At 34.5% G+C, this 27,688-nt stretch overlaps 2 protein-coding genes across 2 annotated transcripts in view; one reads left to right on the forward strand and one right to left on the reverse strand.

The window, feature by feature from the left end:
• Nucleotides 1-26,199, forward strand: part of LOC131844506 (uncharacterized) — a 39,365-nt gene extending 13,166 nt beyond the window's left edge. The window contains exons 3-11 of the mRNA XM_059193415.1: nucleotides 18,026-18,207; nucleotides 18,634-18,729; nucleotides 20,977-21,082; nucleotides 21,924-22,057; nucleotides 22,508-22,753; nucleotides 22,988-23,128; nucleotides 23,520-23,665; nucleotides 24,245-24,412; nucleotides 24,675-26,199. Of these exons, the coding sequence (XP_059049398.1) occupies nucleotides 18,026-18,207; nucleotides 18,634-18,729; nucleotides 20,977-21,082; nucleotides 21,924-22,057; nucleotides 22,508-22,753; nucleotides 22,988-23,128; nucleotides 23,520-23,665; nucleotides 24,245-24,412; nucleotides 24,675-24,746 (1,291 nt within the window). The 3' untranslated portion in view covers nucleotides 24,747-26,199. The remainder of the gene's footprint in view (nucleotides 1-18,025; nucleotides 18,208-18,633; nucleotides 18,730-20,976; nucleotides 21,083-21,923; nucleotides 22,058-22,507; nucleotides 22,754-22,987; nucleotides 23,129-23,519; nucleotides 23,666-24,244; nucleotides 24,413-24,674) is intronic.
• Nucleotides 26,200-26,639: 440 nt separating this feature from the next.
• Nucleotides 26,640-27,688, reverse strand: part of LOC131844507 (ATP-binding cassette subfamily C member 4-like) — a 34,623-nt gene continuing 33,574 nt past the window's right edge. Inside the window, exon 27 of the mRNA XM_059193416.1 lies at nucleotides 26,640-27,635. Within this exon, the coding sequence (XP_059049399.1) occupies nucleotides 27,591-27,635 (45 nt within the window). The 3' untranslated portion in view covers nucleotides 26,640-27,590. The remainder of the gene's footprint in view (nucleotides 27,636-27,688) is intronic.

Genomic DNA, 27,688 nt, shown 5'->3' on the forward strand with positions numbered 1-27,688 from the left:
GAACGATCTCTCCGTTGGTTTCTGGGGTGTCCTCGATTGTCACCGGGTCGCTAGCCAAGTGGTCGGTCCAATGCAGTTTTTGCTCTTGTTACTTTACGGTACTTGATGATCATTCACAAATATTTACTGATTTACTTAAACTACATCTGCCGTATTAACGGATTTAAACTTACATATTTGTCAAACCAATTCAGAAGAAAGAAGAATTCTAAGGCATTTATTTTAATTCATACACATCTCAACATCGTATTTGAGAATCGCTGATATTTTGAATGCAGGCATCATTATTTATAAGTTATCTATATAATAATAACAATATTTATAACAAATTTAACACAGGAACGCAGCACAACTTTCTGCGAAGTATACCGATTACAAATTAATTAATGGTATATTAATAATAGTGATTGATGTTCAAGTTCGCGATTAAAAAACTTTTTAAGTTGTATGTTGACTTTTTAATTTTAATCCTATTGATGGAGTTATCAAACTTTTGTAATGAATTCTCTTAAACGGTTCAATCAACGGTAAATATTGTACCCTATATTATATCTATTGTTATACCGACTAGTTACTTGACTATGTCTATTGTTAATTTGGAGCATTTCAATTGTTGATGTGTCAATAATGGTCTTCAAATAACCAACCCATAATAAAGTGGCCATAAAATTTACAAAACAACCATAGACTACCCACTGAGGTAAGCTATAAAAAACAACAGCAGGTCCTGACAAGTTCAAATGATTATGTTTGTAGAGCCGGTCATTAGAACCTTGTCTCAAATCAAAGCTCGTCCAGGTATACGACCCACGTTGTTTTACAAATTCGTTCATTGGCTTATCAAGATGCAATCTGATACACAACCATTTATATTTAATTTTATTGGCGGATTATATTTGTATACTTGTTACACCACTTAAGATCATTACTAAAAACTTGTGAATATCAGTCGGTTGTTGAGCAGTTAAGAGGTCGCATGCGCGGGCGCACGGCAGCGCTGCTTTTCTTTCACAATGGTCCGTTTTATTTATCTACCATATTGATCTTCACTGCTCACTATTCTTTTTACCCCTCGATCCACGTAGAATACAATTCTTTTGTAAACATTTTTTGTTCACATATTTCATTGTAGCCGTTATGTGGGACAAGAAGGTGTTCCGAATGAATAGAACTCTCAATTATAATCCATTGTCCCAACAAGAGTCCCTTTTGCTCTACCGAATTTTGTTTCTGTGAACTTTGTCATGGTCTATTACTCGCTACTTGAATTTGTTGACACTCAATGTTAATATGGTGTAATCATAATTTAAAATCAACGAACGTTTGTTCGAATAAGTCAAAAGGTTTAATAAAATAACCGAATGGATAATATATAGAAAATGTATAATTTTATAATATTATTGTACCTACGAACCATAAATATCTATTTATATTTCGATTTTTCGAAACGCTAATCGTAGAGCCGGCATTCAGAAAGTCTGAACCATTAAAATAAAGCTCTTGTCATGTATATACATTCATTCAGTCCTTATTTTTGAAGCTGGTGTAATCCGATGCGAGGTTCATTCATAGCCTCGTCGTGTTTGAGTGGTTGACAGCACAGCCCAACTGCCCAAAGCGAAGGTGTGTTCACATTCCGCGACGATGTGTAGATAACCTTGATACCTATCTACCTGACTTTATGGGGCACGTCTTTCTGAAGCATCTTTAGTGTTCGGTATAAGGCACAAAAGGACAATATATATATATATATATATACCTACTATATGAAATACTTAGTGAAAATAAAAGCAAAAATTAAGTATTTTAGCATTAATGAAGTTAATTTTAAAACTTGTGTTCTCGGAACAAACAGTCTGATGTATGTTCGGACTTAGTATTGCCTTGTCTGAGGGAACGTGACTATGGTATTGGACAACTTTATGTCGTTGGAAAGTTGGTAAACGGTAATAATTTCAAACGGAAATGTCAGTTTGTCGAGATGGGATGCTTGCCGCTCGCTGACCATCACCCGTTCACACGCCGATATTACAAATACATACAATTTCTTCACAAATAGTCAATAGTCAATGTTTACATGACATGGTTCGCTGAGTGTGCTTAGTTTTCTGTTTTTTTTTTGTTAATTATAAACAGAAACTTGATTTTCTGGTCTTCAATTAGTATCTGGTTAATTTAGACCAATATTTTTATACATAAAATATTGAATCTAAGATACATTTCCTTCCAATTTCAGTCAATGCCAATTGTCAATTTCAATGTCTTCTATGTTCGCATAAAAGATATTATATTAAGGTTTCCGTATCACCTGATATAACTTGTCAAACAAGAATTGTGATATGTTTACATCAATATAATTAGTTTCCCATTAAACTGGAGAATATTGAACCGAATAGAGTTTCATATATGTCAGAGAATGACAGTGGCATATTGATTTCTCTTGTCGTGAATATTGAGACAAATAAATGTGTGGAATGTATTTTTTGTGGGCTAGTCACACACACATGGAATGTATTGTATGAAAAGCGCGATCGTGCCGGATTGCCCAAGCGCTGTCTGCCTTAAAATACTAATTCAGTAGCTTGGCATAATTCATGCAACAATAGAGATATTGCACGGGCGTCGATTCGTATGGGTTTCGAGAAATGCGCTCCATGAGCTCGTTATGTCGTCGGAGCACGTCCGGCATATGGCTTCATCGTGAAAATTAACATTCGGGCAGCATCTCGTGGTGGCGAGCTGCGCCCGCGCCTCTAGCCCTCCGCCCGCCACCCTCCCACCCACCTAACGCAAATATTGAATTGTTCTCAGACCTCCGCTGAGGTGTCGCATTCTTAGTATTGTATAGATAAATATTGATTTTTAGGGGTCACTAGCATAAATAGGAAATCTGATCCATATTTGACTCTATTTTGTGAATGGAGTATTATGTATGACATTTTAAACATTCAAATCGAATTTTACTGCATCTTTTAGTATATGTTTAATACTTACAGGGTTACAGGTTAGAATCACAATAAAAATATTATTAAATGGCTTAGGTTTAATGCAAGGAGTTGGGGAAAATTTTATATGCTAACATAATGGAACAATTATTTTTTTGTTTGGTTTTATTTATGGTGAAATGGTGATTATTAAAGAAAGTTTCATCTCAGGTATTTGGTAATGGTTATGTATATTACGGTACTATTGTATCGCACTGTGGATATTACAAATGTGATATATCCATGCTAGTCAATACGTAACAATTCCCAAAAACTAATGCACGAGCATATTATCATATTAACTTTACGATCAATTCTATACTTATAAAATCATTTCCCTGCCTGGCTTTAACGCAGAACAAAAATAACTAGTTCTAAAAAGCCGAAGTTTAGAGTATAAGCTTAATTTGTAATTTTTAAATTTTCAATTTATCGATATCACGTTTGCTTATTAATGTCGTTTAATATCGCTCTAGTTCTCTTTGTATTACAGTAATTCTCAATGACCGTTGTAAGAAATATATACTTCCGACAGAAGTACCTTGCGGTATGCTATTGATAAATCACAGTATAGTAAAACACGCCTGTAGTCTGTGGTTAAACAGTGTCTGAATTTAAAAAAAAAACATGGTCCAATGTGATCACTGTATTATAAGCCAAAGGAGGCCGTATAATGACGGTCACTATGCCAAGCTATGTTTACATACACGTAACTGTTTATTATCCTAATACGCAACAGTGATCCTTATTACGAAAGCTGTAAGGTGTTATAGTTGTTCGCTGCTGTTGAAGAGGAGCGAATGATTAATTTTGTAGTTAAAAGCGTAGCAAGTTAATTTATAGTGACCGTCAGATTCTTTCTGACTCATTCTTAGGCTTGACGTCACTTTGAGGTCCGGTTTATATAGCTTTTAAATGCCTATATTGGATAGATTTGCAAATTCATCTAATAAAAAATATCATATCATTCTTTGTGCTTGCAGTACAATCGGTTACAGGTTCCTGTTTATTATTATTTATGTTCCTAATTTATGTATAGACATTGTTAGAGTTTCTCATATAATAGTAGGTACTACATGTTATCAAATACAGAAGACTGTATTAGTAATGCTTGCTTTCTACACCTACATGATAACACAATAATGAAAGCATCTTAAGAAATGTTTCATATATTTTTTATATAAGACTATAATTGAAAATATTAATGATTTTAATTTGTAAACGATCGCCATTGGTGAAAATGTCTGTTTGACTAGGTATATATGTATAACCAATTTAAAATTTAAATAGAGTTAAAATTTAAATTTAGTAGAGAGAGAGAGTCAACGAATGACGATCGCAAACGATATTGTCTACTCACTTTATATTTACGTAATAGGTATTAAGAGGCCAATAAGTCCCTGTGGCGTAATATGAGTAATGAAATTCTGATGTCAATGATCGTCTAGCATTTTCCTTAAAGATTTATTACGCTGCTTCTTGGTTTTACATTAAGCATCTATTCTGCCCAATATTAACAAAAAGATATTAATTACTTCAATAAGATCTGATATGAGTACAAAGAAGGTCGAATAAATATTCATATAGGAAACAAAGCATGTTGAGTGAGTTGATATATAGGAGTAAAACCTTGTACTAAGGCCCGACTAGCGTGCAAATAGTAAGCTATATCTCCTATGGCGAGAGTCCAATACATTCTAATACTACATGTTCTATAGCACATAATTCTCGTAACTAATAAACTGTATTAACTGAAAATGCAAATTTTGGGAAGTCGACTTTATATTTAAAAATTATAGTAATTTTTCAAAACTTCTTGTTAATGCAGTTTCTTCATTAAGTAGAAGGTATGTATTCAGTATTTTGTATTGTTAGGGTGAAATAAGACCTGACTAAGGGAACAAAGCACATCAAATCAGTATTAGAAAAGGAAAAATTCTAAATAAGATCGCTTGCCCCTTGACTATATAGAGTGGAGATAGTACCTGCGCTAATTGTACTCATATAGCGAGAGTGTGTCCCCTGAAGGGGACGCTAATATCTTGTTATGGTACATGTTTTACAGCATCGCAGCACTACCCAGCACATAATTAACGTAAACGGGTCGTTATATGAATTCACTTGTGCTAGTCTCGGCAAGGACTTTAATTGATGCCAAGTTATTTCAATAATTACAGTGTCATGATGGTAATTTACATAAGCTTTTTGCCGGAGTTATCATTGTTCATTATAATAAGTGTATGTAGAACTCGAGCCGGTCCTGATGTACGCAGGAATTATACTAATTGTGAATGTACTACATTACCTCCTTGACTAGATGAGCATATTTTTTATGTAGATAATTATTTTGGCTATTCTAAACAATATACACAACTGCACTTTATTAGGGATTGCTTATAGTCAGAATTTTAGAACAAGGAAAAACAGGCGATTTAGCTACTGTACTGTTTTATTATTTTCTTTCAGGTTCTGAAACTGTAAAAATTATGTTTGATGATTATTTATTATACATAGTATATATGACTAGAATTTACTGAAAATTAGTGTCCGTTAAGAATGTTTTTTGTAAGAAACGAAATATCGACTACTATACTATGTTTCTTTTAAGAATGATATGTATAATTGGGCTGATTACACACTGTACTATGTGTAATCAGCCTAATTAAAGGCTGCCGTTGCGAAACATGTAAACTTATGAAACATTACATTTATATTTGAATTTTAATTTATAAATACTTACAAATAAATTATTCACCTCTTAATACACGTTTAAAATATACAAATATCTAGAACATGACACGATACATAAATAACCATGAGATCACTCGAAACCTGGCCGGCGCACGTAACGCGAAATGGTATATTGCATTTCATATCTCGTCAATTAAACTTTCATTTCTAATATATTTTATAGTATTAAATACGAAAAAATATAAATTGATTCATTCTATAAACGTATCTGTTAGCTGATGAAATTTTATAACGTTATATCATGGTATTTTTAAATTTCGGCTAACTATTTTTCAACCTACATGTAGAATTAAATTCTATCCAAAATGATGTCTGTATAGCGAGACATTAACAAATAATCGAAAGTTGTTCTCTTTAACATTTCTACATTAATACATAGTAGATATTTTATTTATTAGAATAAATATTTTATGTCGATAAAATATTTGCATGTTCGGAGGCGGTGAACATTAAAGTTGCAGTTCTGCTTATTCAACAGTACATAATACATAAACAAGGAGCATTCTGGGCGGGAATAGCGCACATGTGATTAGTAGGTACCATTTACTACCGAGAAACCTAATTGCACGAGTGAGTCTGCCGATACATGGGTCGATTAGCGGGAAGATGATTGCGTGCTGTGCACAGAGATCCGCCGGCCTCGCGGTCCCCCGCTGCCTACCCGTCCGGTGCTTGCAGTCACGCACACTGGTTTCTATCTCCAAGGAACCACATTGCGCTAATAATCGCCAGCTATCCCAGTATCGATTACATAGTACAAATCGATCGCTATAAAATAAATTGTAATGAGAAACAAGTCGCATTATCGCACGTGCATCTCGCAAGAGCTGAGCATCATGAATTATTATGCTGTCGACGTGGGCTGACCGTCGCGTAGGGCCATCCATCTACTGCGGTGGCCAACATACGTTACACGCAGTCAACATTATGTCTCATTTTTCATTATGTTCAATTAGTTTAAATGTCGTATTACTGTACAATTACAATTTACTTTCTCTAATCACATTTTAATTTTAATTATTTTATTCTGCTATAAATCTGTATTGAGATTTGGATATATGCTTTATATTTAAATAGGTATGCAGAAGTTTATTAAAGAAACAATGGTGGTGATATAGTGGCGGTAGTTTATATCACTAAAGATCCAGACAGATCGTCGCCGCTTATCACCTGTACGATACGTAATACCTTTTGTAGAGCACTATTTAATATAGTATAGTTAGCAGTATTTTGAATTTTAGCTTTAGCCCAGTTGCAAGATAATTTGTTTATTGTATTTTTTATGAATGTGTTTTTGTGAATAGAATAGAATAGAAAATCATTTATTCAAATAAACTTACATTGAAGCACTTTTTAATAGTCATTACATTTTTTTTAATCTACCGCTCGTTCGGAAAGCTGTCTCATCACAAGAAGAACGAGCAAGAAACTTGCGTGTTGCTCTTTTAAATAATTTCATTATTACTTTACATTTTTAAGTTTAAGTGTGTGAATACAAACTACCAATTAGCACTAATTCAATTAAATACTCATGGAATGAATTCATAATATGTAAATTTATTTAGCCGATTTCTATAGCACAATGTTAGTTCCTTCCCCCTAGTTTAGTCGTTAACTCTTTTCTGAGTTACGAGAAGAGGAGCGCCATCGGTCTTCGCGCTATCCAAATCGATCATTTCACGCACCCGCCGTGCATAATGAAACAGTCATTTCCGGCCGGTTCGCGGAATCGAATATTTAATATTTCGCACAATCGAGTGGTCGACGCCGGCACGCACCGGCGACACTGCAGCTATAGGCACCGACCACATCTTTTGTATTCGTCGTGTGGCATCAGACAATAATAAATTCTTGTGCACTTGCAATTTCACGTAGTGCCAAGTAACCGCGAGCTGCTACCGAATGTTAAATTGATATTGTCTGTCATACTCGTAAGTATCTTCGATCTTTATAGGGTATTATGTGTAAATAACATGATATAAAAACGTAATGATATACATACACGTCTAAAGCTATCTTTTACTTGGATAATGAGGATGATGCAACTACCTTAACTCGGTACCAATATGTTATAAAAGTCGGTTTATCTTGTATCACTTATAATCTTGGCAACTTATAAATATAAACAAACTTATTAATATTATAAATGCGAATTTTTGTTAGTATGGTGGGTGTTACTCTTTCACGCAAAAACTACTGAACAGATTTTAATGATACTTTACAGTAATATAGCTTATACATCAGAATAATATATAGGTTACAAAATTCACCCGAGTGAAACCGCCTGTGGTTTCACTCGGGTGAATTTTGTAGCAGCTAGCTAGTACCTAATATATGAAAACTCTTTGCTGAATAGATAGGAAGTTGTACATTATAAAATTTTAGATTCGTATCAATAAATTGTACGTAGTGTTCCTGTTTCCGGTTGGTGATAGAAACAATAGTTTCATTTCAATTTAAATACAAAGCTTTATGTAGATTACATGGCAATACCGGTAGCGGTATGTGTTGCTCATCCACGTCCGTCCCGAAATAACCACTGTCCAAAATGAGCTCATTAGGCATTCCTGACACAACTTTCATTATAATTGTTATCGCATAATTGCATACGCATATTTACTATATTTCTCATAAAAATTAAAATAATAATGTGTAGAATCTCACTGTCCCTCCTAACCGATTACATTTGGATAAAATTAATCTATACGGATTTGTTTGACTTTATATTAATTTGTGAATACAAAACATTTATTCTACATTGATTTAAATTTTATACTCCTAAATATTATATTTACACAGCGTGTTCCATTCCTATCAAGTACCTTTCTGTTCACATAATATTGCTCAAGGATACTAATTTTTTTTCATGAACCACACGGCTTCTATAAACTACAATGCAGAAATTGATCATCTCTTTGGTATATTCCATAGAAATTAGAAAATGTGTATGTGAATCAGGTACACATATTGTAGTGGCCGATAGCTGGCAACCGACATGTTCCCAGGCGGGATGCACCAGCGTGCCGCCGCATTCCTTGACCATATGCAGTCGCCTAGCTGTTCCGGGACCTTATACTAAGACTACATTCCCTGGACATCAAGAACGCAAATACAAACTGTCCTTTTCCTCTACGTTTTTATACGGTGCCATTAAGAAAGTCTTGCTTGGTAAAGATATAAGAAAGATGTAGAATTTTCTATTTTTGAGTTATTACATTATCTAGACAAATATAAAAATGTTAAGTTTGTGAGTTTGGATGTTCGTGCTGGTCACCAGTATTACGTAACTGATTTTGATTTTATTTAGTTTTGGATAGCCTATTTATCGAGGTAGGCTATATACTATATAACATCACGCCCCGATCATTAGGGAGAATATAATAGCTGAGCTGCAATAAAAATGTTCCAAAAACGACGAAAATGTCACGCAGACAAGGTTGCGTGACTCAGCTAGTGAAATATATAGTACCATATGTTATGCTTTTTATTAAATTACATGTTTTTTTCGAGTTTTCCTTTTCTGACACTGGTGTAACTGTGTTTATTTGAACATTTACATATACAAATAGCCCAAAAAGCCATTGCTGTTGGTAACTTAAAATACATTTTATTAACTTAGATACTTTTTTCAATTAAATTAATATCAACTTTAAAATAAAGAATAATAGCTTGTTAATATTTGTCTACAGAGTTTTCCTAGAATTATGGAAATAAAATGATCTAAACGTTCGTTATTATTTTTTATACATTATCCTGTTCGTAAAACCAGACGGCGGTTAGTATTCTGGGAAGACCGTAACTCAGTACTAATAACGCACTCTAAATACAAAGAAAATTGATCGGTTCAAGTCTTTGAAATCCAGGACAAGGTAAATATTATATTTTTAACCCTGGCGGTAAGGACGAGTCACAAATTACAATTTATATTTGTTTATATTACTTCGAAATTTATCGCTAATAAACTAGTCTGGTGATGTCGAAAGGCGACCGGAATGTCAGACAGGAACTCTGTCTAATAACAACAACGCAACCTCATCATACTTGGATTTATTTGATTTGGCTCAATGATCACTGGCTAACGGATGATAAACGATATTATTTACTTAGTGTTCTGAATGGATATTAATGAGGCTTCGACATAAATATAGACATAACTGCTGATCATGTGATTTCGTACTCGTATAACTTTATTGTTTGTAAACCGATTGGTATAGAATAAATACAAAATTGTATTATTTACGTACTGTTTAGTAAAGTCGTTTCTGAGATTGACAGGCATACAAATGGCATGGCAGACAAATAAACAGACAACAATTCTAACAATAATCAATTACATTTTTATTATATTTATAAATTGAATTAAACCACTTGTTGGCTATTTACAATATGCTTTGTTCTAAAAAAACGCATAGCCCGAGAAATAAGTTGCAGATTTTTTAGATATGATTTTCTTATGATTATCTACAATTGTATACACATGAATCGTACGTAAGTAATCTCAACATATGTCAACTTCTCAAGACAAGCTGACTCCAGTTATCCTGTTCAACAGTTGCGATGCGACCACGTTTTTGCGGCACACCCGGTAGTTTGCTGTTTTTCTAAACGCAACGATGCGTTTCAACATTTCAAGTATTCCCATCCCATCTCATCCCCAGCATAATTGTGTGCAATTACTACACTTGTCCAGGAACTGTTATTGGCGCGTCTCTATTATTAACAAGATCGATAAATGCAACAGTGGCTACAACTATTCAAGTAAATAATTACCCCCACACGTAACGGTCCTCGCTCACGGTCTCGCGGCGAACTTCTCGTATTATCCTGATACCAATTTGATTTTTTTATCTTAAAGGTGGCAGCGATAATAATCCGTGGGTTGATTATAAATTTCGATAGAAATGACATTATATCATAACTTTATCGTATATGTAGTTGTACCAGGGCAGATAGTGAGTGCGCATGAGCATCCAATCGTGGTGACATATATTTCGTGCATATTAATTGAGAAGTGGAATCCTACATTTACTAAAATTTTTAAGACATACTAAATACATGTATTGCATATCAGATTATGTACAAGCATAAAATAATGCAGCAAATAACTCCTATTGTAATTATCAATTAGCCAAAACTTCGTAAGTTCTTTTTATTATGACGTGTGTAATTCGTATAATATGCCGCAATTGTAAGTCTTACAAGAATGATTACTATTAAACACTGGGTTATTACTGTCAAGCGACCGGTTCCTTTTCAATGCATTGGGTAAATCCATGTATACATTTTCCTACGGGCGTTATTTTTTAAACTGCGACCATACAATGTTACATTTTCAATTCCCACAACTAACATGTCGTTATTATTATTGTCATCGGTGCGTGACTGGCAAACGTGTGATTACTAAGTAATGTGGGGGCGATGCAGCGTCGTTATGTCAGCGATTGTGTATAACGCGCGACTACGTCCCGTAAGAACCCCAGTCATCAGGGATGCTATGGAGACCTGTATCAGTAATATATCGGATATCACAAATGAAAATCTGTGCATTATCGTGATCGATCTGGGGTAATACTGTTTTGTATATGTTATAATTTTAATCAATCGATATATAAGAATTGTATCAGTTGTACAGTACCCCCACGAGATCTGCTTAGCTTGGAATATTATTATTCTAACTTGTTATTAATGCATAAAAAACTGCCAAGAGTAAGTAAAAAAACATGTACATAAGAAAACGTAAAGTACTCGTATATTATATGGATGTGATGTGGATAGTGTTATTACACATGGATGGCTCCAAGATGGTTGTAATTACTGTGGCTTCATGGAAACCATCAACGACAAATGGTTGGTGGTGTCGTGCGGTCGGTTGTTTCTCACCCCTCAATTTGTTGGACAGTCTGAGGTCGCCCTAGGCTAATTAAATACATTGGTACGTACTGATTACTAACTTTACAAATAATTACAATACATTTATTTTTAAGCCTTTTCTTCTTTATACGGGTACACACATTTTTTATATTTCTCAAAATGTAAGTATTTGTGTTTTTTATTGTTTGTGGTCTTATTCCTGTAAAATTTGTATATGAAACAAAGAATAATTCGTCTTCATTTTAAAAATCGTATACATTTTCTGTTTAGATATTACAAGGCTTTAGTCAATTAGACATAATTAATACATTATTTTTTATTTACTTACTATAAAAAGCCGTTTCGAATACCATTTAACCATAACAATTGTAATTACGACTTACAATACCGGCATGCAAGACTTAAATTAAAACTAGGTGACATCATTTCATGACGCGCACGGGTTTTCCAAATTTCTGTAGCGAGTAGGTTAGGTGCCTATCTCATCTACGTTCGCACTATGTTTTGTTACTTATTGTGTTTATTAGAAACTAGCTACTCGCCCCGGCTTTGCACGTGGGTACATGTATTATATATATAACAAAAACCGTTTCAAAATCCTTTGTTTTAAAGATTTAACAAACTGTTGCTGTCTGGCCCTATGTATATAGGGACAGACAGCGACTGCGACTTTGTTTTTTCGAGGTTAGTTAGGTTAGGAGTTATTAGATTTAAAAAAAAATTAATTATATTAAGCCAATTTTTTATATACGTCTAAAACTTTATTATCCACCAGTTGCTTCCCGACTTCATCTGCTTTTTTCTTTACGCCAAATACCATTCAGATCTTTTCAGCCGTTTAGTCGACAGAGAAAATAACAGACAGGCATTTAGGATTTTAATAGTTTCGGATAAAATATTGAGATCAACATTGACAACCCTCGTTTTAAAAATAACGGTCATCATACAAAAGAGTAGTATGGAGGCGGCTACTGCGAAATTGGTGCTAGCTATCGTAAATAATTGGTTTTCGCTGAGAACGAACATTCGTCAAAATTGACAGCATAAGTGATGTTTCGTGATCACAGGCGAACAAAGAAAGTTCTCTGATGGTTCTCTGGTCGTTATGTCGTTACTAAGAAAAGACTCTTGCCCAGCAACTACTGCGGAGTTCGGCGGGTTTTGCAACAAAGTACAAAATTAGATATATTTGGCTAATGCTCATTATCATGGATGTGATGGTACCCTGACTGCAAGGCAGATTTTTTAACGGTTATTTGAGCTCATGTATACTTAAATTTGGTGTAATAGGTTAATTTATTTGAATTCATTTTAGTCTAGATATTCTAGATTTTTCTTTAATTACGATATTAACTTCCTGGCGCCGTAAATCCAACATTCTTTATAGAAAATTATATATTGTGTATAGGTTTGAGAATGACAGACATACAATTTTTCAAAGCAAAAATACTGCACTAATTCTGTTCGCAGCTTTAGTTTACTTTTATATATCTATATATACATTACACAATAAATCTGAGTTTAGCGCTAATCAGCCTAAATAATTGTGTAGGTATATGATTATTTTTAATTATGATATTCCATGTTAAAGATAATAAATTTAATTACAATTATAGTGTAATTCTTTGCTTTGTTCCTTAATACTAATTTAATTATATTATGTTAATATAATGAGATTTACCTCATGTAATTCATTATATCGGAATGCTTTTTTAGAATGATATCGGCTATACGCGATTTGTGGTTAACGTTCTGGCAGGGATGCCAACCGTGCGAGAATCCTTGTACAAATACGATGTTTTTAGCCTTTGATATGATGACATTTTCAATCTCTCCCGGTGTTTGTACAACACGACACATTGACCAACGAAAATCGGTCAAAATAAAGATAAAGTACGAGAGTTTATCCGATTTTTATTTCTTTTTTACAAGGCTAAGGTTAGCAGCCCTGCGCTCAGGATTGCAACCCGATCGCGGTCAAAGACCGGTTCGTGTTATTTGGGAAATATTCACAGTCCGCAGGGCTGCAGAACAGGGGGACGGCGGATGACCTCATCGGGTTTTTTGTTCCAGACCTTCCTTCTCTGTTATCTATACTAATATTATGTAGAGGAAAGAATTGCTGTTTGGAATAAAAAATATTTGATGAGTTTTAAACATTCCTTCACCTATATATGTATAAGCTACGTAGCTGATGAGACTAGCTTATTAGCTAGTAACGTAGAATTCAGCTAGTCTCATTATAGACAGAAAGAATTAGGTTTATGTATGAAACAACACTTGTGTTTTTTCTTGTACTTGCAATTAATTTTATTTCTATTTGTTTATATACTATATCATATATTAAAGTTTCCTCCTTCCTACCTACTTATAAAATATCACACAGCCATATCACACAATACAAAATACATGGCATATCTAAAATAAATTAACCACAAATACTGGCCGAATATTCAAATTCGTTATGTATTCAGATAAATGTACACATAGTATGACGTGTAAATTTCATTATTATCCTGATTTCCGCTTTGGACATTCAAGATCAAGAGCAAATCATGGTGCATGCATAATTATGTCAGTTGAGATTGTAATAGCGAAGTTGTGACATCTGTTCAATCATCTTTCCATCGCGCACGTAGTCCAGCCTGCAACAAAAACCTAGCTATAGTTTGTAATATAGTTTTTTTATTGTCCAATAAGGCAGCGGTATCGTGAACTAATAACTGCTATATAAATTCCTGTCGAACAGTTTGATGCCTCGCTTGTTATAGACAAACGGGATAATTAAGCGGTCGCTAGGGGCGGTTGTTTTGTTACAAATACCTGTGTATCATCATGACAATAATTGCCCTTAGTTGCATACGTGTCATGTTACGGCGGCATTCTTCAACTGCGTTTGCATGATGTGCTTTTGTTCCTTTTCCCAGTATGTGAGTAGGTACCTACCACAGCGGTAATGTTTAGATCGCTATCGGCTGTCATTAAAATAATTAGTAACATTCGCAGTAAATAATTAATTTTAATTACTGATACCGATAAAATGATGTGAATTTTCTGCTATATTATTATTATTTGTTTAAGTAGTCACTTTTGAAATTAATAATATTAATTTCAAAAGTGCAGCATATATAATATTTATTATATATGCTTTAAATGTAATGTATAAATTATTTATAATGTTTACTTTACCTTTTAGCTATTCAAATCCAGCCCGAAGGACCATAAACACGTAAACACAGTCTTTAATTATGTATTTGATAATTGCTAAATTATGTTCATGATGATGAGATATGATACTTGGAGTTCGGCGGAAAAAAAAATATAATAATCCAGCACAATACACAGAGCGCTATCTAGTCCCAAACTAAGTAGGATGTATTATGGTATAAATACAATTGCTTTAGTTAATACATAATATACATAGAAAATACCCAGAGCAATGCAAACAATTAAACTCATAAATAGAAATTTTAATGAATGAGTTACAAGTTTGTACACTGCGAGGAATCAAACATTGTAAGTAAGGCGATGTACTAAACCACAGGTAGACCACCGAGTTTCGTCATATTAAATAAAAGTAATACCATGTGAAAGTTACCTCTGCTTTATTAGTAATAAAAGGGAAAAACTGTACATTGATTCGAATAGACAATGTTGCGTCCTGCTAAGTTTGGTGACTATATATGAAATTCATTTTATGGGTCAGTAAATAATCATTGTGGTTTTAATTAAGAAAATTGTGATCATTATAAATTAATTATATATGTAGTTGTTGTGGTCGTACCTAGTTATATAAGTCGAAAAGCCGGAATCGCTGCCTACTATGATACCTATAACTCATTTAAAAAAATTCCACGTCTCTTTACATAAACAATCCAAAATTGTAACATTGAAATATTTTTATAAATGTAGTTTGTATTTATAATGGTACTAAAAAAGAAATCTGTAAGTAATGTTATATGTTTGAATGAATATAGAATTGTACACCCTCCTATTCTATATACAGTATAGGTACGCTGGCCATCTATAGGGTCCTCCTATGGAACATGGTAGAATTAGCATGCAGTCATCAAGTTAGCCGAATGTTGTGGCGAATTCTCTGGGACCACGATATGTACTTATTGCTAGCAATAGTATCATTGGCCTCCTTTACTGACCATCTCCTTATCCCTTGTGTTGGTTACTTTATGTTGTAAATATACGTATTACAGATACAGGTATAAAGCTCGGCATTGACGATGCAACCAAGCGCCTTGACGCGTACGCCGTTCGAGTCAATATAGGTATCCCGGTCACACGAAATCGTCCAATTTCTTTATCCAATCTCAATATTACAGAGCGTTGCGTGAATCATTTCTCTTAAATAAAGCTAAAATTAAACATTCTCCCAGGGACACCGGAGGCAGACGTGACATGATAAAATGCTCTAATTAATGTATTTCTTTACAAATATTGTTTTCAAATTATTTATAGTTTTATTAGGTACGCTGTTAAACGTTTTTGTAGTGCATTACTTTTCTTATAAATGAGTCATTTCTTATCAAATAAGATTGTGGATTACCGATTTGTCCATAACATAATGCCCCAGTAAACCGAACCTATTTGTTGATTCATTTTGATTTGGAAATATAAATATCCGAAACAGTAATTTTATATCGTTGCCATTACTACGAACATGTGATAATGCTGGCTGCAGCACCGACCACATACATGCAGGCGTGAGCAATAAGCAAGCACCACCTCCCGCGCACTCATACGCCCAAGTGGGTACGGCCAATAGATGTTGCCAATAGGGTTGCCAACCTTAAAACACTTAGCATCGTACGAAGAAATAAAAATATCTGATGAAATCTCGTACATAAGCTCAATTTAGCTGTCCTCGTTCATCACAGTATGTAGACGAGAATTTTCGGAGGTCGGAATTTTTGTACAAACTTCTATGAGAGTGAAAATATCATCACACAATGGCCAAAAATCTTATACTGTAAATCCTGTTATTGGCAGCCCTGGTTGCAAGATTTCTCACCGTCACTTCTAGGAAATATAGCCATCGCGGCCTTGTGATGAAACATCGCTCAAATGTTTGTTTTCCTTTCAAACGATTCAAAAACAGCTCCCGCAAAATTTTACTGTTCACTGGAATCGCTGGGATCGCGAAGTTTTGTTTGCACAAAGCCGATTCGCTGAACAATCCGCAGCTGGCATGCTAATACAGAATTGAGGATTTAGATTGAGGTGAACGCTGCTGACTGTTATGTATAGTACATAAGCATACAGCGTAGTATTAATTGGCTGGTAACTGGTGATTGGCTCGATGTCATTATTTGTCCGTACAATAATAGCAAATGTACTCGTAATCTGGTATTTCGCGGAAACGTGGTTGTCATCGGCAGCTGCATTACGCCACCCCGCCACGTCGCGTTGGCCGTTACCGCGAATTATGTCCTGAACATAGACACGGATCTCGACGTTGTTTCTGTCGAGAAATGACAGTGTTTTATGTCTCCATACCATACCCAGGTGGGAATCTGAAAATGGTGATTAATGTAACTATGTGAAAACGAAATAATAAAAGAAATAGTTAGTTTTTAAAAGATAATAAAAAATAAAACTATTAGAAAGGTCAGTTGTCTGTACGCTTATATCTTTTAAATTACGCAACGGATTGTTAACGCAGTTTTCAGCACTAGATAGAGTGATTGAAGAGGAATGTCTATATGTATAATACATGCGTGTTATAGTACAGAAAAAGCCGAGAAATTCGAAGATTTGTAATGCATCCGTGCCCAATCAGGGCGGGTCGTTAGTTAATACCAAATTATTATTCAAATTTTAAAACACAAAAAGTTTTAATTTTTGATTTTACATGAAGAAAGTGTATGTGTCGTCAATTCAATTGGCATATTACATTATATTACATGGTCTTCTATAGATTATCTAAAACAGTTAGTGTACTTATCAGTTTTTCTGCTTACTTCTTCTACTTCTTGAATTATAGTGAAATGTGTTATTTTAATACACATTTCACTATAATTCAGATACTTTTTTGCATAATTATGTAAATACAATACAAAAGGTAGGTTTGTATTAATGTTGTACGTAATTACATGAATTTTACAGTGTATGTTACTTAAATATACTATTATAATTTATTTTTTGTAAATAATATGCACGTTTATTGTTAAGACGCAATCATCATCCCTACATTTCCTAGAAGTTTACTGGGAGAGAATGCCATTGCATTAAATCCGCCTTTTGCAATTAAACATGGTATATTTAATTACGCAATGAAGCAAATAAATAAAATGAATACATCTCAATAATATTGTTTATGAATTTATGCACATTGTTCAATTCGGCCGAATCATACTTTGCTGAAAATTTGAAATATATCACGAGTCTATAAAAATCTTTCGCAGGTTCAAGAATGGTACGCCATACCCTTGGTCTGCGGGCGTGTCCAACTTGATCCTGTACCCAGAAGATGCCAACCAGACACTGTATACGGGAGGCGCGACCCGAGCAGATTCCGGGAACTATACATGTCGAATCAGCAATGAAACTCACAGCGATGTACATACCATAACGCTAGACGTACTCGGTAAGTACCTACGTATCATTATTATGCTTAATAAGCGAATCAAAATGATAGTTCAAATTTCCCAACCTATTATATATTCATAATCGATGTGTAAGTCAATTCCAGTAGTGTATATGCAATGATGATAGTGTCTGCCATCAAGGAACGGTGATCATTTTCTATTATACATAGGTATATTGTCTTTTTCTGTATGTAATGGCTAAATAATCGTACTAATGTAATAAATACGAAATAATGTTTGTCTGTCTAGTTGTTTACCGTCTCATGACTAAACCGCTGAATTAATCTTATTTTTTTTATACGACAATGGTAATCAAGTTCATAATTTTTTCAGTGTACAATTATTAGTTATTTCTCTTTATTATCTAAGATAATAGCGGTGAAAGTATATTAATAATTTAATAAATAATAACAACATCTTTACAGATAAACCTATTGACCGTCCAAGAACAATGTTCATCTCAAAAGACCAATGGCTAGACTTGGGTGACGAGCTGCGCTTGTTCTGCGAAGCTCTAGTAGGTGAGTAACGTAATAATTACCAATAATGTTACAATGTTTAAAATAAAAAATCGACGTCAATCTTAATATAGTTAGCTTGACAGTATCAATATCTGTTTTTAGCTATGATATAGCGTGACATAATAATACGAAAATGAAATACGACCCAAAGTAGATTTGTGGACGGACAGTGCGAGAAGAAATACACTGAAGTATTAGTCAATCAAGATTAGAATAGAATGCAAACTATACATACTGTACCTATGTATATCTAACGGTAAAAACCCGTAAAACTATTATACATAAATGAAGATAAATTAGAATTCAGATCCCTTAGTTTTTTTTATCAATGACGTTAGAAGTATGAGATTACATTTTAATTTTTTTTATATTTGAATAAATGATTTTCTATTTTGATTAAAACATATGGTTACAATATATTGTCATATTATGCAACTATTGTTTAATTTAAGGACTCTTATCAGTCATTAAATCGTTTTTAATTTAAATATTTGCGTTGATAGATTTACGCTCCGCTCGTAGATAAAAAAAAATACAATTTAAGGGGGTCTTCCTATGTGACGGCCTGTTTTTTAGGGATATTTTAGGATTTTTTTTCTACGACCAGTAAATATTTAGAGCTTCAAGTTTTTTATCATTTATTAACACATATTTGGACAGTATAAATATAAAATTTCAGCTAAAAATATTCAGTCAAACTAGAGTTACAGCGCTCTGAACACCCCCGCCTCGAAAAAAAGAGCTCCCACTTCCTCCACGATTCCGGCTGATCGGCTTATCTGAAAAAAAAAAAAACGGCGTTTTAATTTGTAGGCTTAAAAGCACGGAATGACCTATAATGAAATGAATATAAAAAAAATTGGATTTTTGATAGACATTTGAAATAAAAGTTGCAAATTAGGCGTTTTTTTTTTGTTTTTTGCTATAAAAAAATCGAAGTTTTGAAAATTTTCGATTGATAATAGTTCATTCCATGCGTTTACATATATTGAGTGTGCCCTGTAAATTTCAAGTAATTCGGTCCAGCCGTTTCTGAGATACAATGGAGAAAAGTTAGAAAAACACAGTTTTGAGAAAAACGCGTTTAAAGTTTCAAGTCCGTTAAAAACTATTAAAATATCAACTTACTCTCAATCGGCGATGCCTGGTCCATAGAGTATTCCTTCCTCTTCCTCGTGAAACTCTTTTAAAGCAGATTGTTCAGCTCTTGAGTCAATCCTGGCTTGTTTAACGACATCACTTACGCGCCGCTCAGAGCGTAAGATTCGCTTTTCATCCCGTTTCTCAACATACGCTTGGGCTTCACGACCAACAGGGCATCCCATAATCGACATAACTTTTAAAATACCTTGAAAACCTTCATTAAAGATAATAACTGCTAAGTAGCTAGCAATTTCAACAACTTTGGGACCAGAATGAAGATGTTTAGGAGCGAAAGTCCAAATCAAAGAATTCAAAGATTCGTTATTGTTTTGTGTCTCTGCTCCTAAACAACGAATTAATAATTCGTCTTTCGATAAATCTTCGAAAACCGGTTTGATAGCTTCTTGGACTTGCGGAATTAGAGGTGGTTTATCGTGATGAAATTGGTCCAGTTCATTATTAGCTTCAGCCTTACGCCATTTACACCAACTGTCTTCGCCTTCGGGACAAAATTGATGCTGAGGGTTTTCATCAGAAGAACATTTGTGATAGTACGTTGCCCAAACTTCCTTTCTCATATCTTCAAGCGAATCTGGATGGCGTCGAATTGCTAATCCGTAGAATTTTGTAATTTCTTGGATAACTTTATCAGTAAGTTTACCTGCTCCTTTTCCTCCTATTCCTTTATTGGTTTTATCCTTTTTAACAGCCCGAAGTCGTGTTCCCATCCTCTTTTCTACGTGACCCACACATTCTTTTTTGTTACCGCAGTATCTCCATACGGTTTAGTATCTAGGATGCCCTTGAAAGTTTTGCTGTCACCGTCGCCAATCTTTTACCTGCTGTATCTTTAAAACGACTTCGAATTTTCTAAAATCGCTTTACTACCGTATTCTAGACATGTTAAGGGAGCAATTTATGAAAAAAAAAAAATCGATTTTTTCAACCCATCACATAGGAAGACCCCCTTAAGACAACAGGTAGTATATTAATATCATTATTTCTTAATATTAAGTGGAGCACCCTTCCTAGAAATGAATACATTATTATATCCCTATATCGTATAAATATTTTAATATACGAACATTTGACTTGTATTTCTAGGAAAGTCGTATTTAGCAGACGCCCTCAGCGACCTCCGTTGGCGAAAAATATCACCGAACGGCACGATTGACTTGTTGCCCACGCAGAATGAAACCAAAACGTACAGGTGAGAACAAACATACATGTTAGATATTATCATAATAAAACTTAGAAATAACACCGACATATTCACGATTTACTCTTTTTTTTTAACATGTTAACAATGGGATAATGGTTCTAACCTGCCTGAGTTTTATGTATTTAGAATGGCAAACAACCACCTACCTGATGGTAAGCGGTAACAGTCGCCTATATAAGCGAACAATATTACGCACATCACGTTATCATGTGACATCCGTGCTACTTGCACTGCCAACAATGTGCCATGTCAGGTTGGCCTCCACGTGGAAACCATCGTAGTTTATTCTTAGTGAATTTGTCGCTATGGCCTAAATGATCTTACATCGTCCGCATTTTGTCATCTTTCACTGGTGCCTCGCTAGCATATACATACAGTTAGGACAGCGGATGCAAAATTCAATTATCATGTATTATAAAATAAGCATGCATTGCATACCCCATGATTAAGATGTCATGCTTTTAACCTGTAATTTCATTGCCTTATCTGACCCTACAACCGAAACACAACTAATAAAACAGGCTGTTTAGCAACTCATATAAATGACTGGGTTACCCATGACGACAATGTTTTCAAATAATTCATTAAATATTTCCCGTGCAACGCTGAGAGATGCAGCTAGTAATAGTCTACCACAAGTCATCTATTTTAATTAATATTATTATTATTGCAATTAAACCACATCGGAATGTTATGTTGACATAATAATTTCTTATTTACATAAAGTGACCATAATAAACAATAATATGATCTTATTTTATATAGTACTTGCATAATAAATTAATAGGAAAAACCGCAACCGGTTCAATTATTTATGTAAATGTTGCAGAGATGACATAAACGACATTCGCGGCTCATACATGCGTGTGGCGCGCGTCACTCTTCAAGATTTCGGGACGTATGCATGCGAAGTGCGTAGCAATGGCGCCGTCGTCACCAAAACCGTCACCGTGCACTATAGAGGTATTTATGTTTATTAGTTTTGTTATTCATATTAATAAATTTCAACCGTAACCGAAAGAACCGTATTTTCGTACAGCGTAATCCTAATCCGGCTCGAAGGACCACAATAAAAGGTTAACAAAAAAAGAGTACAAAATTAGGGTAGTTAATAAAGTAAACTACAGAAATCCTTCTACAGTGGATTTTTATTTTTTTCATATTTATTGATATTATCAAAACTGTTTCTATCATCGAGATATAGAAAAATAAATAAAACTTATTAACGCCTTCAAGGTGCACACTTGTAAAACTAAAAGTAAACAAAAGCTATCTTGTATACTATATAGTTCGATTGTACGAAGACCGCATAGTGAAAGCTCTTGTTTTAGCTTCGAGATCACAGATCCTTTAATTTTCTCTAACCGACAGACACTGTTTCGTACATATAATATTACCTTGGATTATTCGCAGATGAGGCGTCATCGTCGGGCGCGGTGGATGCGGTACCGGGGAGTACGAGCACGTGGGGCAGTGCGAGTGGCGTTGGTGCAGGCGGAGCGAGCTCAGTGCCGTGGCGGGCGCTGGCGCTGGGCGCGGCGTGCGCTGCCGCCGTGCTGGTGTCGGCGGCTGCGCTGCACCGCCGCTGCTCGCCGCGGCTGCTGCTGGCCGCCCGCCAGCTGCGTGCGCGCGCAGCCGGCCCCGCACACCGCGCCCGAGGTAAGTCCACGTGACCTCTCACTTGTACTCGCGATTTGATGTGCCGACAACGACTGCAATAATTAAATGATCCTCCAACGACATCGACTCATTTACCATGGTCTCTAAAATATAATCCTACGCCCAAATAAAAAAATGCACACACTCTTTCCCGCATCAAAGCATAGAAAATGTACGTGTAGATGCAAATATATTGTGTAGTTTTATTAACTGTGTGACGTTCCGTGTGCGCAGTACTAGAGAAGGAGTTCGACGTGGTGGTGTGCTGGACGCCAGTGGACGCGGAGCTGGTGCGCGGGGCGTTGCTACCGACGCTCACCCTTAAATACAAGTACCGCGTGCACACGCTGCAGCTCTCCACCATGCCCGATAACTGTGAGTTCCAATTTCAATTCTCGATTTCCATCGTTCCGTAATCCTATAAACTGAGAATCACATTAACTACTAAATACTATATGACCACTTAAAACTCAAAATTTAATTATTTTCTTTTAGAATATTTTTACCACTCACAGAAGTATTTTTTCCCTTCCATCGTCCCGCGGAGAAGTATAGTTACTTTAATTATCTGACACTCTCGGTGATCTAGCGGTTCTCGCAGAATACAGACATTTGTATTAGTGTTTGTTTTAATATATTTCTGTCAGTTGTTTAGTACCCATAGTACAACATCTACTTAGTTTGGAACTAGATGGCGCCGTGTGAATTGTCCTTAATTAATATACTTGTAGTAGATGGTGTAAATATAATGTATGTGTATATACAGGGTACAATGAGATGTCACCGGAGTTAGCGCGGTGTCGCTCACTACTAGCGGTGGTGTCGCCGTCACAGTACACACCTCAACAGCTGCTCGAGGCATTGCGGCAGCTTCGTGCGTTGCCTCTCTCGCCCGTCGTCGTATTACTGCAGGTAACCACTCTCATAGTATACATTCATGTCTAGCGACTGATAAATCTAAAGCTATTTCACCAAAGATAGTCGTAAAATGTGCGTTTTCGTTTGCGTGGGTACCTCAGCCACGAAACAACTTGCTTTTTTTTAATTCTTACATTTATTTAGGGACTTGCATACTTGCTTTGTAAACTGAATTTCAGTTGTAGGTTGCGATTGGCAATGAAATTACTGTATAAGATTCGTGACATCTTAGTCCTCTGGAATGGCAATGCATGATTTGTACCACGATATACGATAAGATTTTTATTTTAGCTATTATTATGTATATTTATATATTATATCTATGTAAAATGTATACTTGCTTTTTTCTTTTTTTGTTGTTATTATCTAGCTTCTATTTCCACTAATCTAATCGCTAATTTAGATAGGTCCGCCATTGTACAATTTATTTTCTAACATCATTGTATCGCCCATATTATAAATGACATACATATGTAATAGCAATATGAATATAACTACATCGTCTCTGTGGTGATGTTTTTACTGTACAATAAAGTCCGTCGGTAAACGAACAATGTGTATATGTTTGTGCAGGATTTGCCGAAGCTGAAGCGCGAGGCGAAGGAGAGTGGAGCGCGGCTGGTGGAGGTGGTGCGCGGGCTGCGGCTGCTGGCGTGGCGCCACGTGCTCGACCGCACCTTCTGGCGGGAGCTGCGCCCGCTGCTACCGCTGCCGCCCTCGCACTACCACCACGACGCACATGTAACTATCAAATCTAATCCAATCATTTATTCATGTAGGACATTTTAACCGCTTATGGACGTAAATTATTTTAACTACCGTCCACAGTTAATTTACACTGTAAGTGTGTATCAACATTAAATGAAAATGCCGTCCAATGTCATGTACCACAGTTGCGGGATAGAAAGAATATTTACCGCGACTCATGGTACGCTAGATAAATTAAATATAAAATAATGTGCCAGATATAATTTAAATATAATCAAACTTCTATTGATTACAGAATAAAATGAATTCAGCCGAAAAATCCGGAGACCCCACCCACAACTCAGGCAGTCTAACAGCGCTCGTTTGAAAGCTAGATGACGTATACTCGACGGTTTGGGACTTCGCGACTAGCACAGCTAAGACTAAGTGTGGGCAGCTGAGCCTGTATAACTTTTGTATAAATAGTTAACGAGTGTTTGACACCGTGGCAAGTCGATACGGCGATGCGCGACACCACCATACTGTGCTGCCAACATATATGAAGACTGTGAATTAGTGCTTACATGTAAAACTATCACATATAACTTAAGTTTATTATAAGAAAATCGAATTTCGGAATACAGAGTTTAAGATCTCACGTGTCTTCTGTGTTACTTTCCATTGCACTTTTCTCATTTCTCCATTTATATTTCTTGTGCCAAAGGAAAGTAAGAATTATATTCATGACATAGTATTTGTAAGATATTTCTAATACCTAATGGTTGTTTAATATTTATTTTTCTTATTTATCTCCTAGACACAACTTTGCAACTTCGAAAAAATATCGATATTTTTTTGTACTTTAGTATTATTTTCATTATGATTCTCGTAGTTATGTTGATTTATATTACATATGTGAAACGTTGTATACTAGGTTTTGAGTAGGTTATATTTTATTTACATTGCGTACATGTGAATATTTTGTATAAACGCTTAAAAAGTTCGAATAAAATTAGCAGTACTGTGTAAGCAAGCTTCCTTTTGAAAAAGAATATATTTCTTTATTGAGAAGTTGAACAGCAAATTTTTCACATATTATGCAACTGTCTGTATTACTAATCTATTTATCTTTGTATTTCTTTCTATTTAAAAGCTATTCTAGATACAGGTTTGTTAAGGATTAGGAATGAAACGTATGTTTCAAGGGACTGTGATAATAAAATTGGATGGGAGTAATTGGTAATGTATCGAAGAACTCTTTCCTCTTATTTTGTTAAGGGGATTATGTAAAATACATTTGTAAAACTTTTTTTTTACTTTTACGTTAAGTTCTGACTGAAATTCTAAGTTTACGCTAGTTTACTATCCGCCAAGTTAGAAGGAATCACACTGTTGCATTAATATGCCGACGTATAATAGCCGTCAGACATATTGAATACTAGCTGTGCCCGCGATTTTAACCAAGGCAAATTTATAACTTATATGTTAATCTGATGTATAAGCTTTATTACTGTATAGTTTCATCAAAATCCTACTGGACGGATTTTGCGTGAAAGAGAACAAACGTCCATCCATACTCACAAACTTTCGCGTTTATAATTTTAATAATAAGATAGGTCAAACATTACAGCATCGTATGTACGTAATTTACTATATTAATTTTATTGATAACAGTATTGGATGTAAATATTAAGAATAGAGAAAAAGTATTTTGTTTAAATTGTGATTAGATAATACTAGAAACCTAAGATGGTTAATATAATGTTTTGTAGTGTTATCACTTTTTTACATTCCGTTATGTGTTTTTATAATATTAAGTTTATTGTAAAAATACTTATGAACCAAATTAAATAAAAATGAAAAGTATTTGTTTTTTTTCTCCACAATTGTATACAGCTTTATAATAACTTATGACTAAGTACCTAACTAATGGAATAAATTGACACGAATAGTACGGTAATCCTTTACGCAGTAAACATGAATGAAGTTTATTAATACAGAATTTAATTTTAACTGATCAACCTATTACGTAACGAATATTTCGAAAAAAATCTAATAAAGTATACTTTGAGAATAGCGGGCGATGTAATTCCAAGGATACATCAATAGAATAATTTGTATAAACTCTATATTGTTGAAGTAATGAGTAGTTACGAGGTTATGAGGAGATAGACATGTAAACCTCCACAAATAGGACAAAATCATAATACTCAATATTTTTAGTTTCGCCGTAGTCGGGAAAATTAAAACAAAAGAGTATGTTTGACATAATTAACTGTATTTTCATGTAATAATAATAACAAATTTCTTAGTGCTAACTTTTTAAACAGGCACTGTATGTTCAAAACATTATCACATTCAAATTAAATAAAAATCACTGCATAAAATCTATTTATCAATAATTACATTACAAAATAAAATGTATATATTCGTACAATGCATTTAAGTTACGTATAATTCACATACGATTTATAATACGTAAGTACATAGTTATTATACCTACAATCATGATTTTTAAGATAAAGTAACGCCGTAAGTACAAATAACGTAAGTAATGTACTAAGCACCGGTATCACTTCATTGGACCATAGACACGCACAATCACAACAATATAACGAGATTTTCATTTGGTTCGAGCTCATAATATAAACTATAAAAATTTTCATTGCATATGGATTCAAAAATATATAAAATCTCACTTGTCGTTTGTAAAAACATCTAAGTATTATTAATTATTACAATTAAGAACTATTCTTAAAAATAAATCGTTTTATAAAAACAAGTTCAAGCTCCATGTTGTGACATAATTAAACTGACCGGAACAGTTTGGCCAGAGTTATGGAACCTATCAAAACTGGAATGGCACAGTCACGTAATTTTTTGTAGACATTCTAAATATATCCATTATAGTTGCAAGTTCGAAATTAGTGTGAACATTTAAAATTTTCAAAAAACGTTCTACTTATACTAACATGTTCCTCTTTATATTTTGTTTATAAAATATATTCCAATGTCGCACAATAAGAACAGTTAGTTCTGAAGGTTTCATTCTGAGTACACTATAGGCTACCTACATACATATCTTGTATAATTAATTAGCTTTGCTTGAGCGACGTGTTAGAAATTTCTACCTCCAGTTCAGATTACAAATTCATTTATTCAGATCATAATACCATTATCAAATATAGGAACGTGTATATTTTGATAAGCTATAACTAAAAGATCTAGATCATCAGTTAGAAGCCTTCGGCGCAGCTTGTTGTTTTTTCTCATACGTCTGTAACAAAATTATTACACATATTAAAATTTATTGGTGTACAATATTTTAAT

The sequence above is a fragment of the Achroia grisella genome, unplaced genomic scaffold (genome assembly GCF_030625045.1).
Source record: "Achroia grisella isolate CSIRO2021 unplaced genomic scaffold, CSIRO_AGI_Agris_v1 utg402, whole genome shotgun sequence".
Taxonomy (NCBI): Eukaryota; Metazoa; Arthropoda; class Insecta; order Lepidoptera; family Pyralidae; genus Achroia; species Achroia grisella.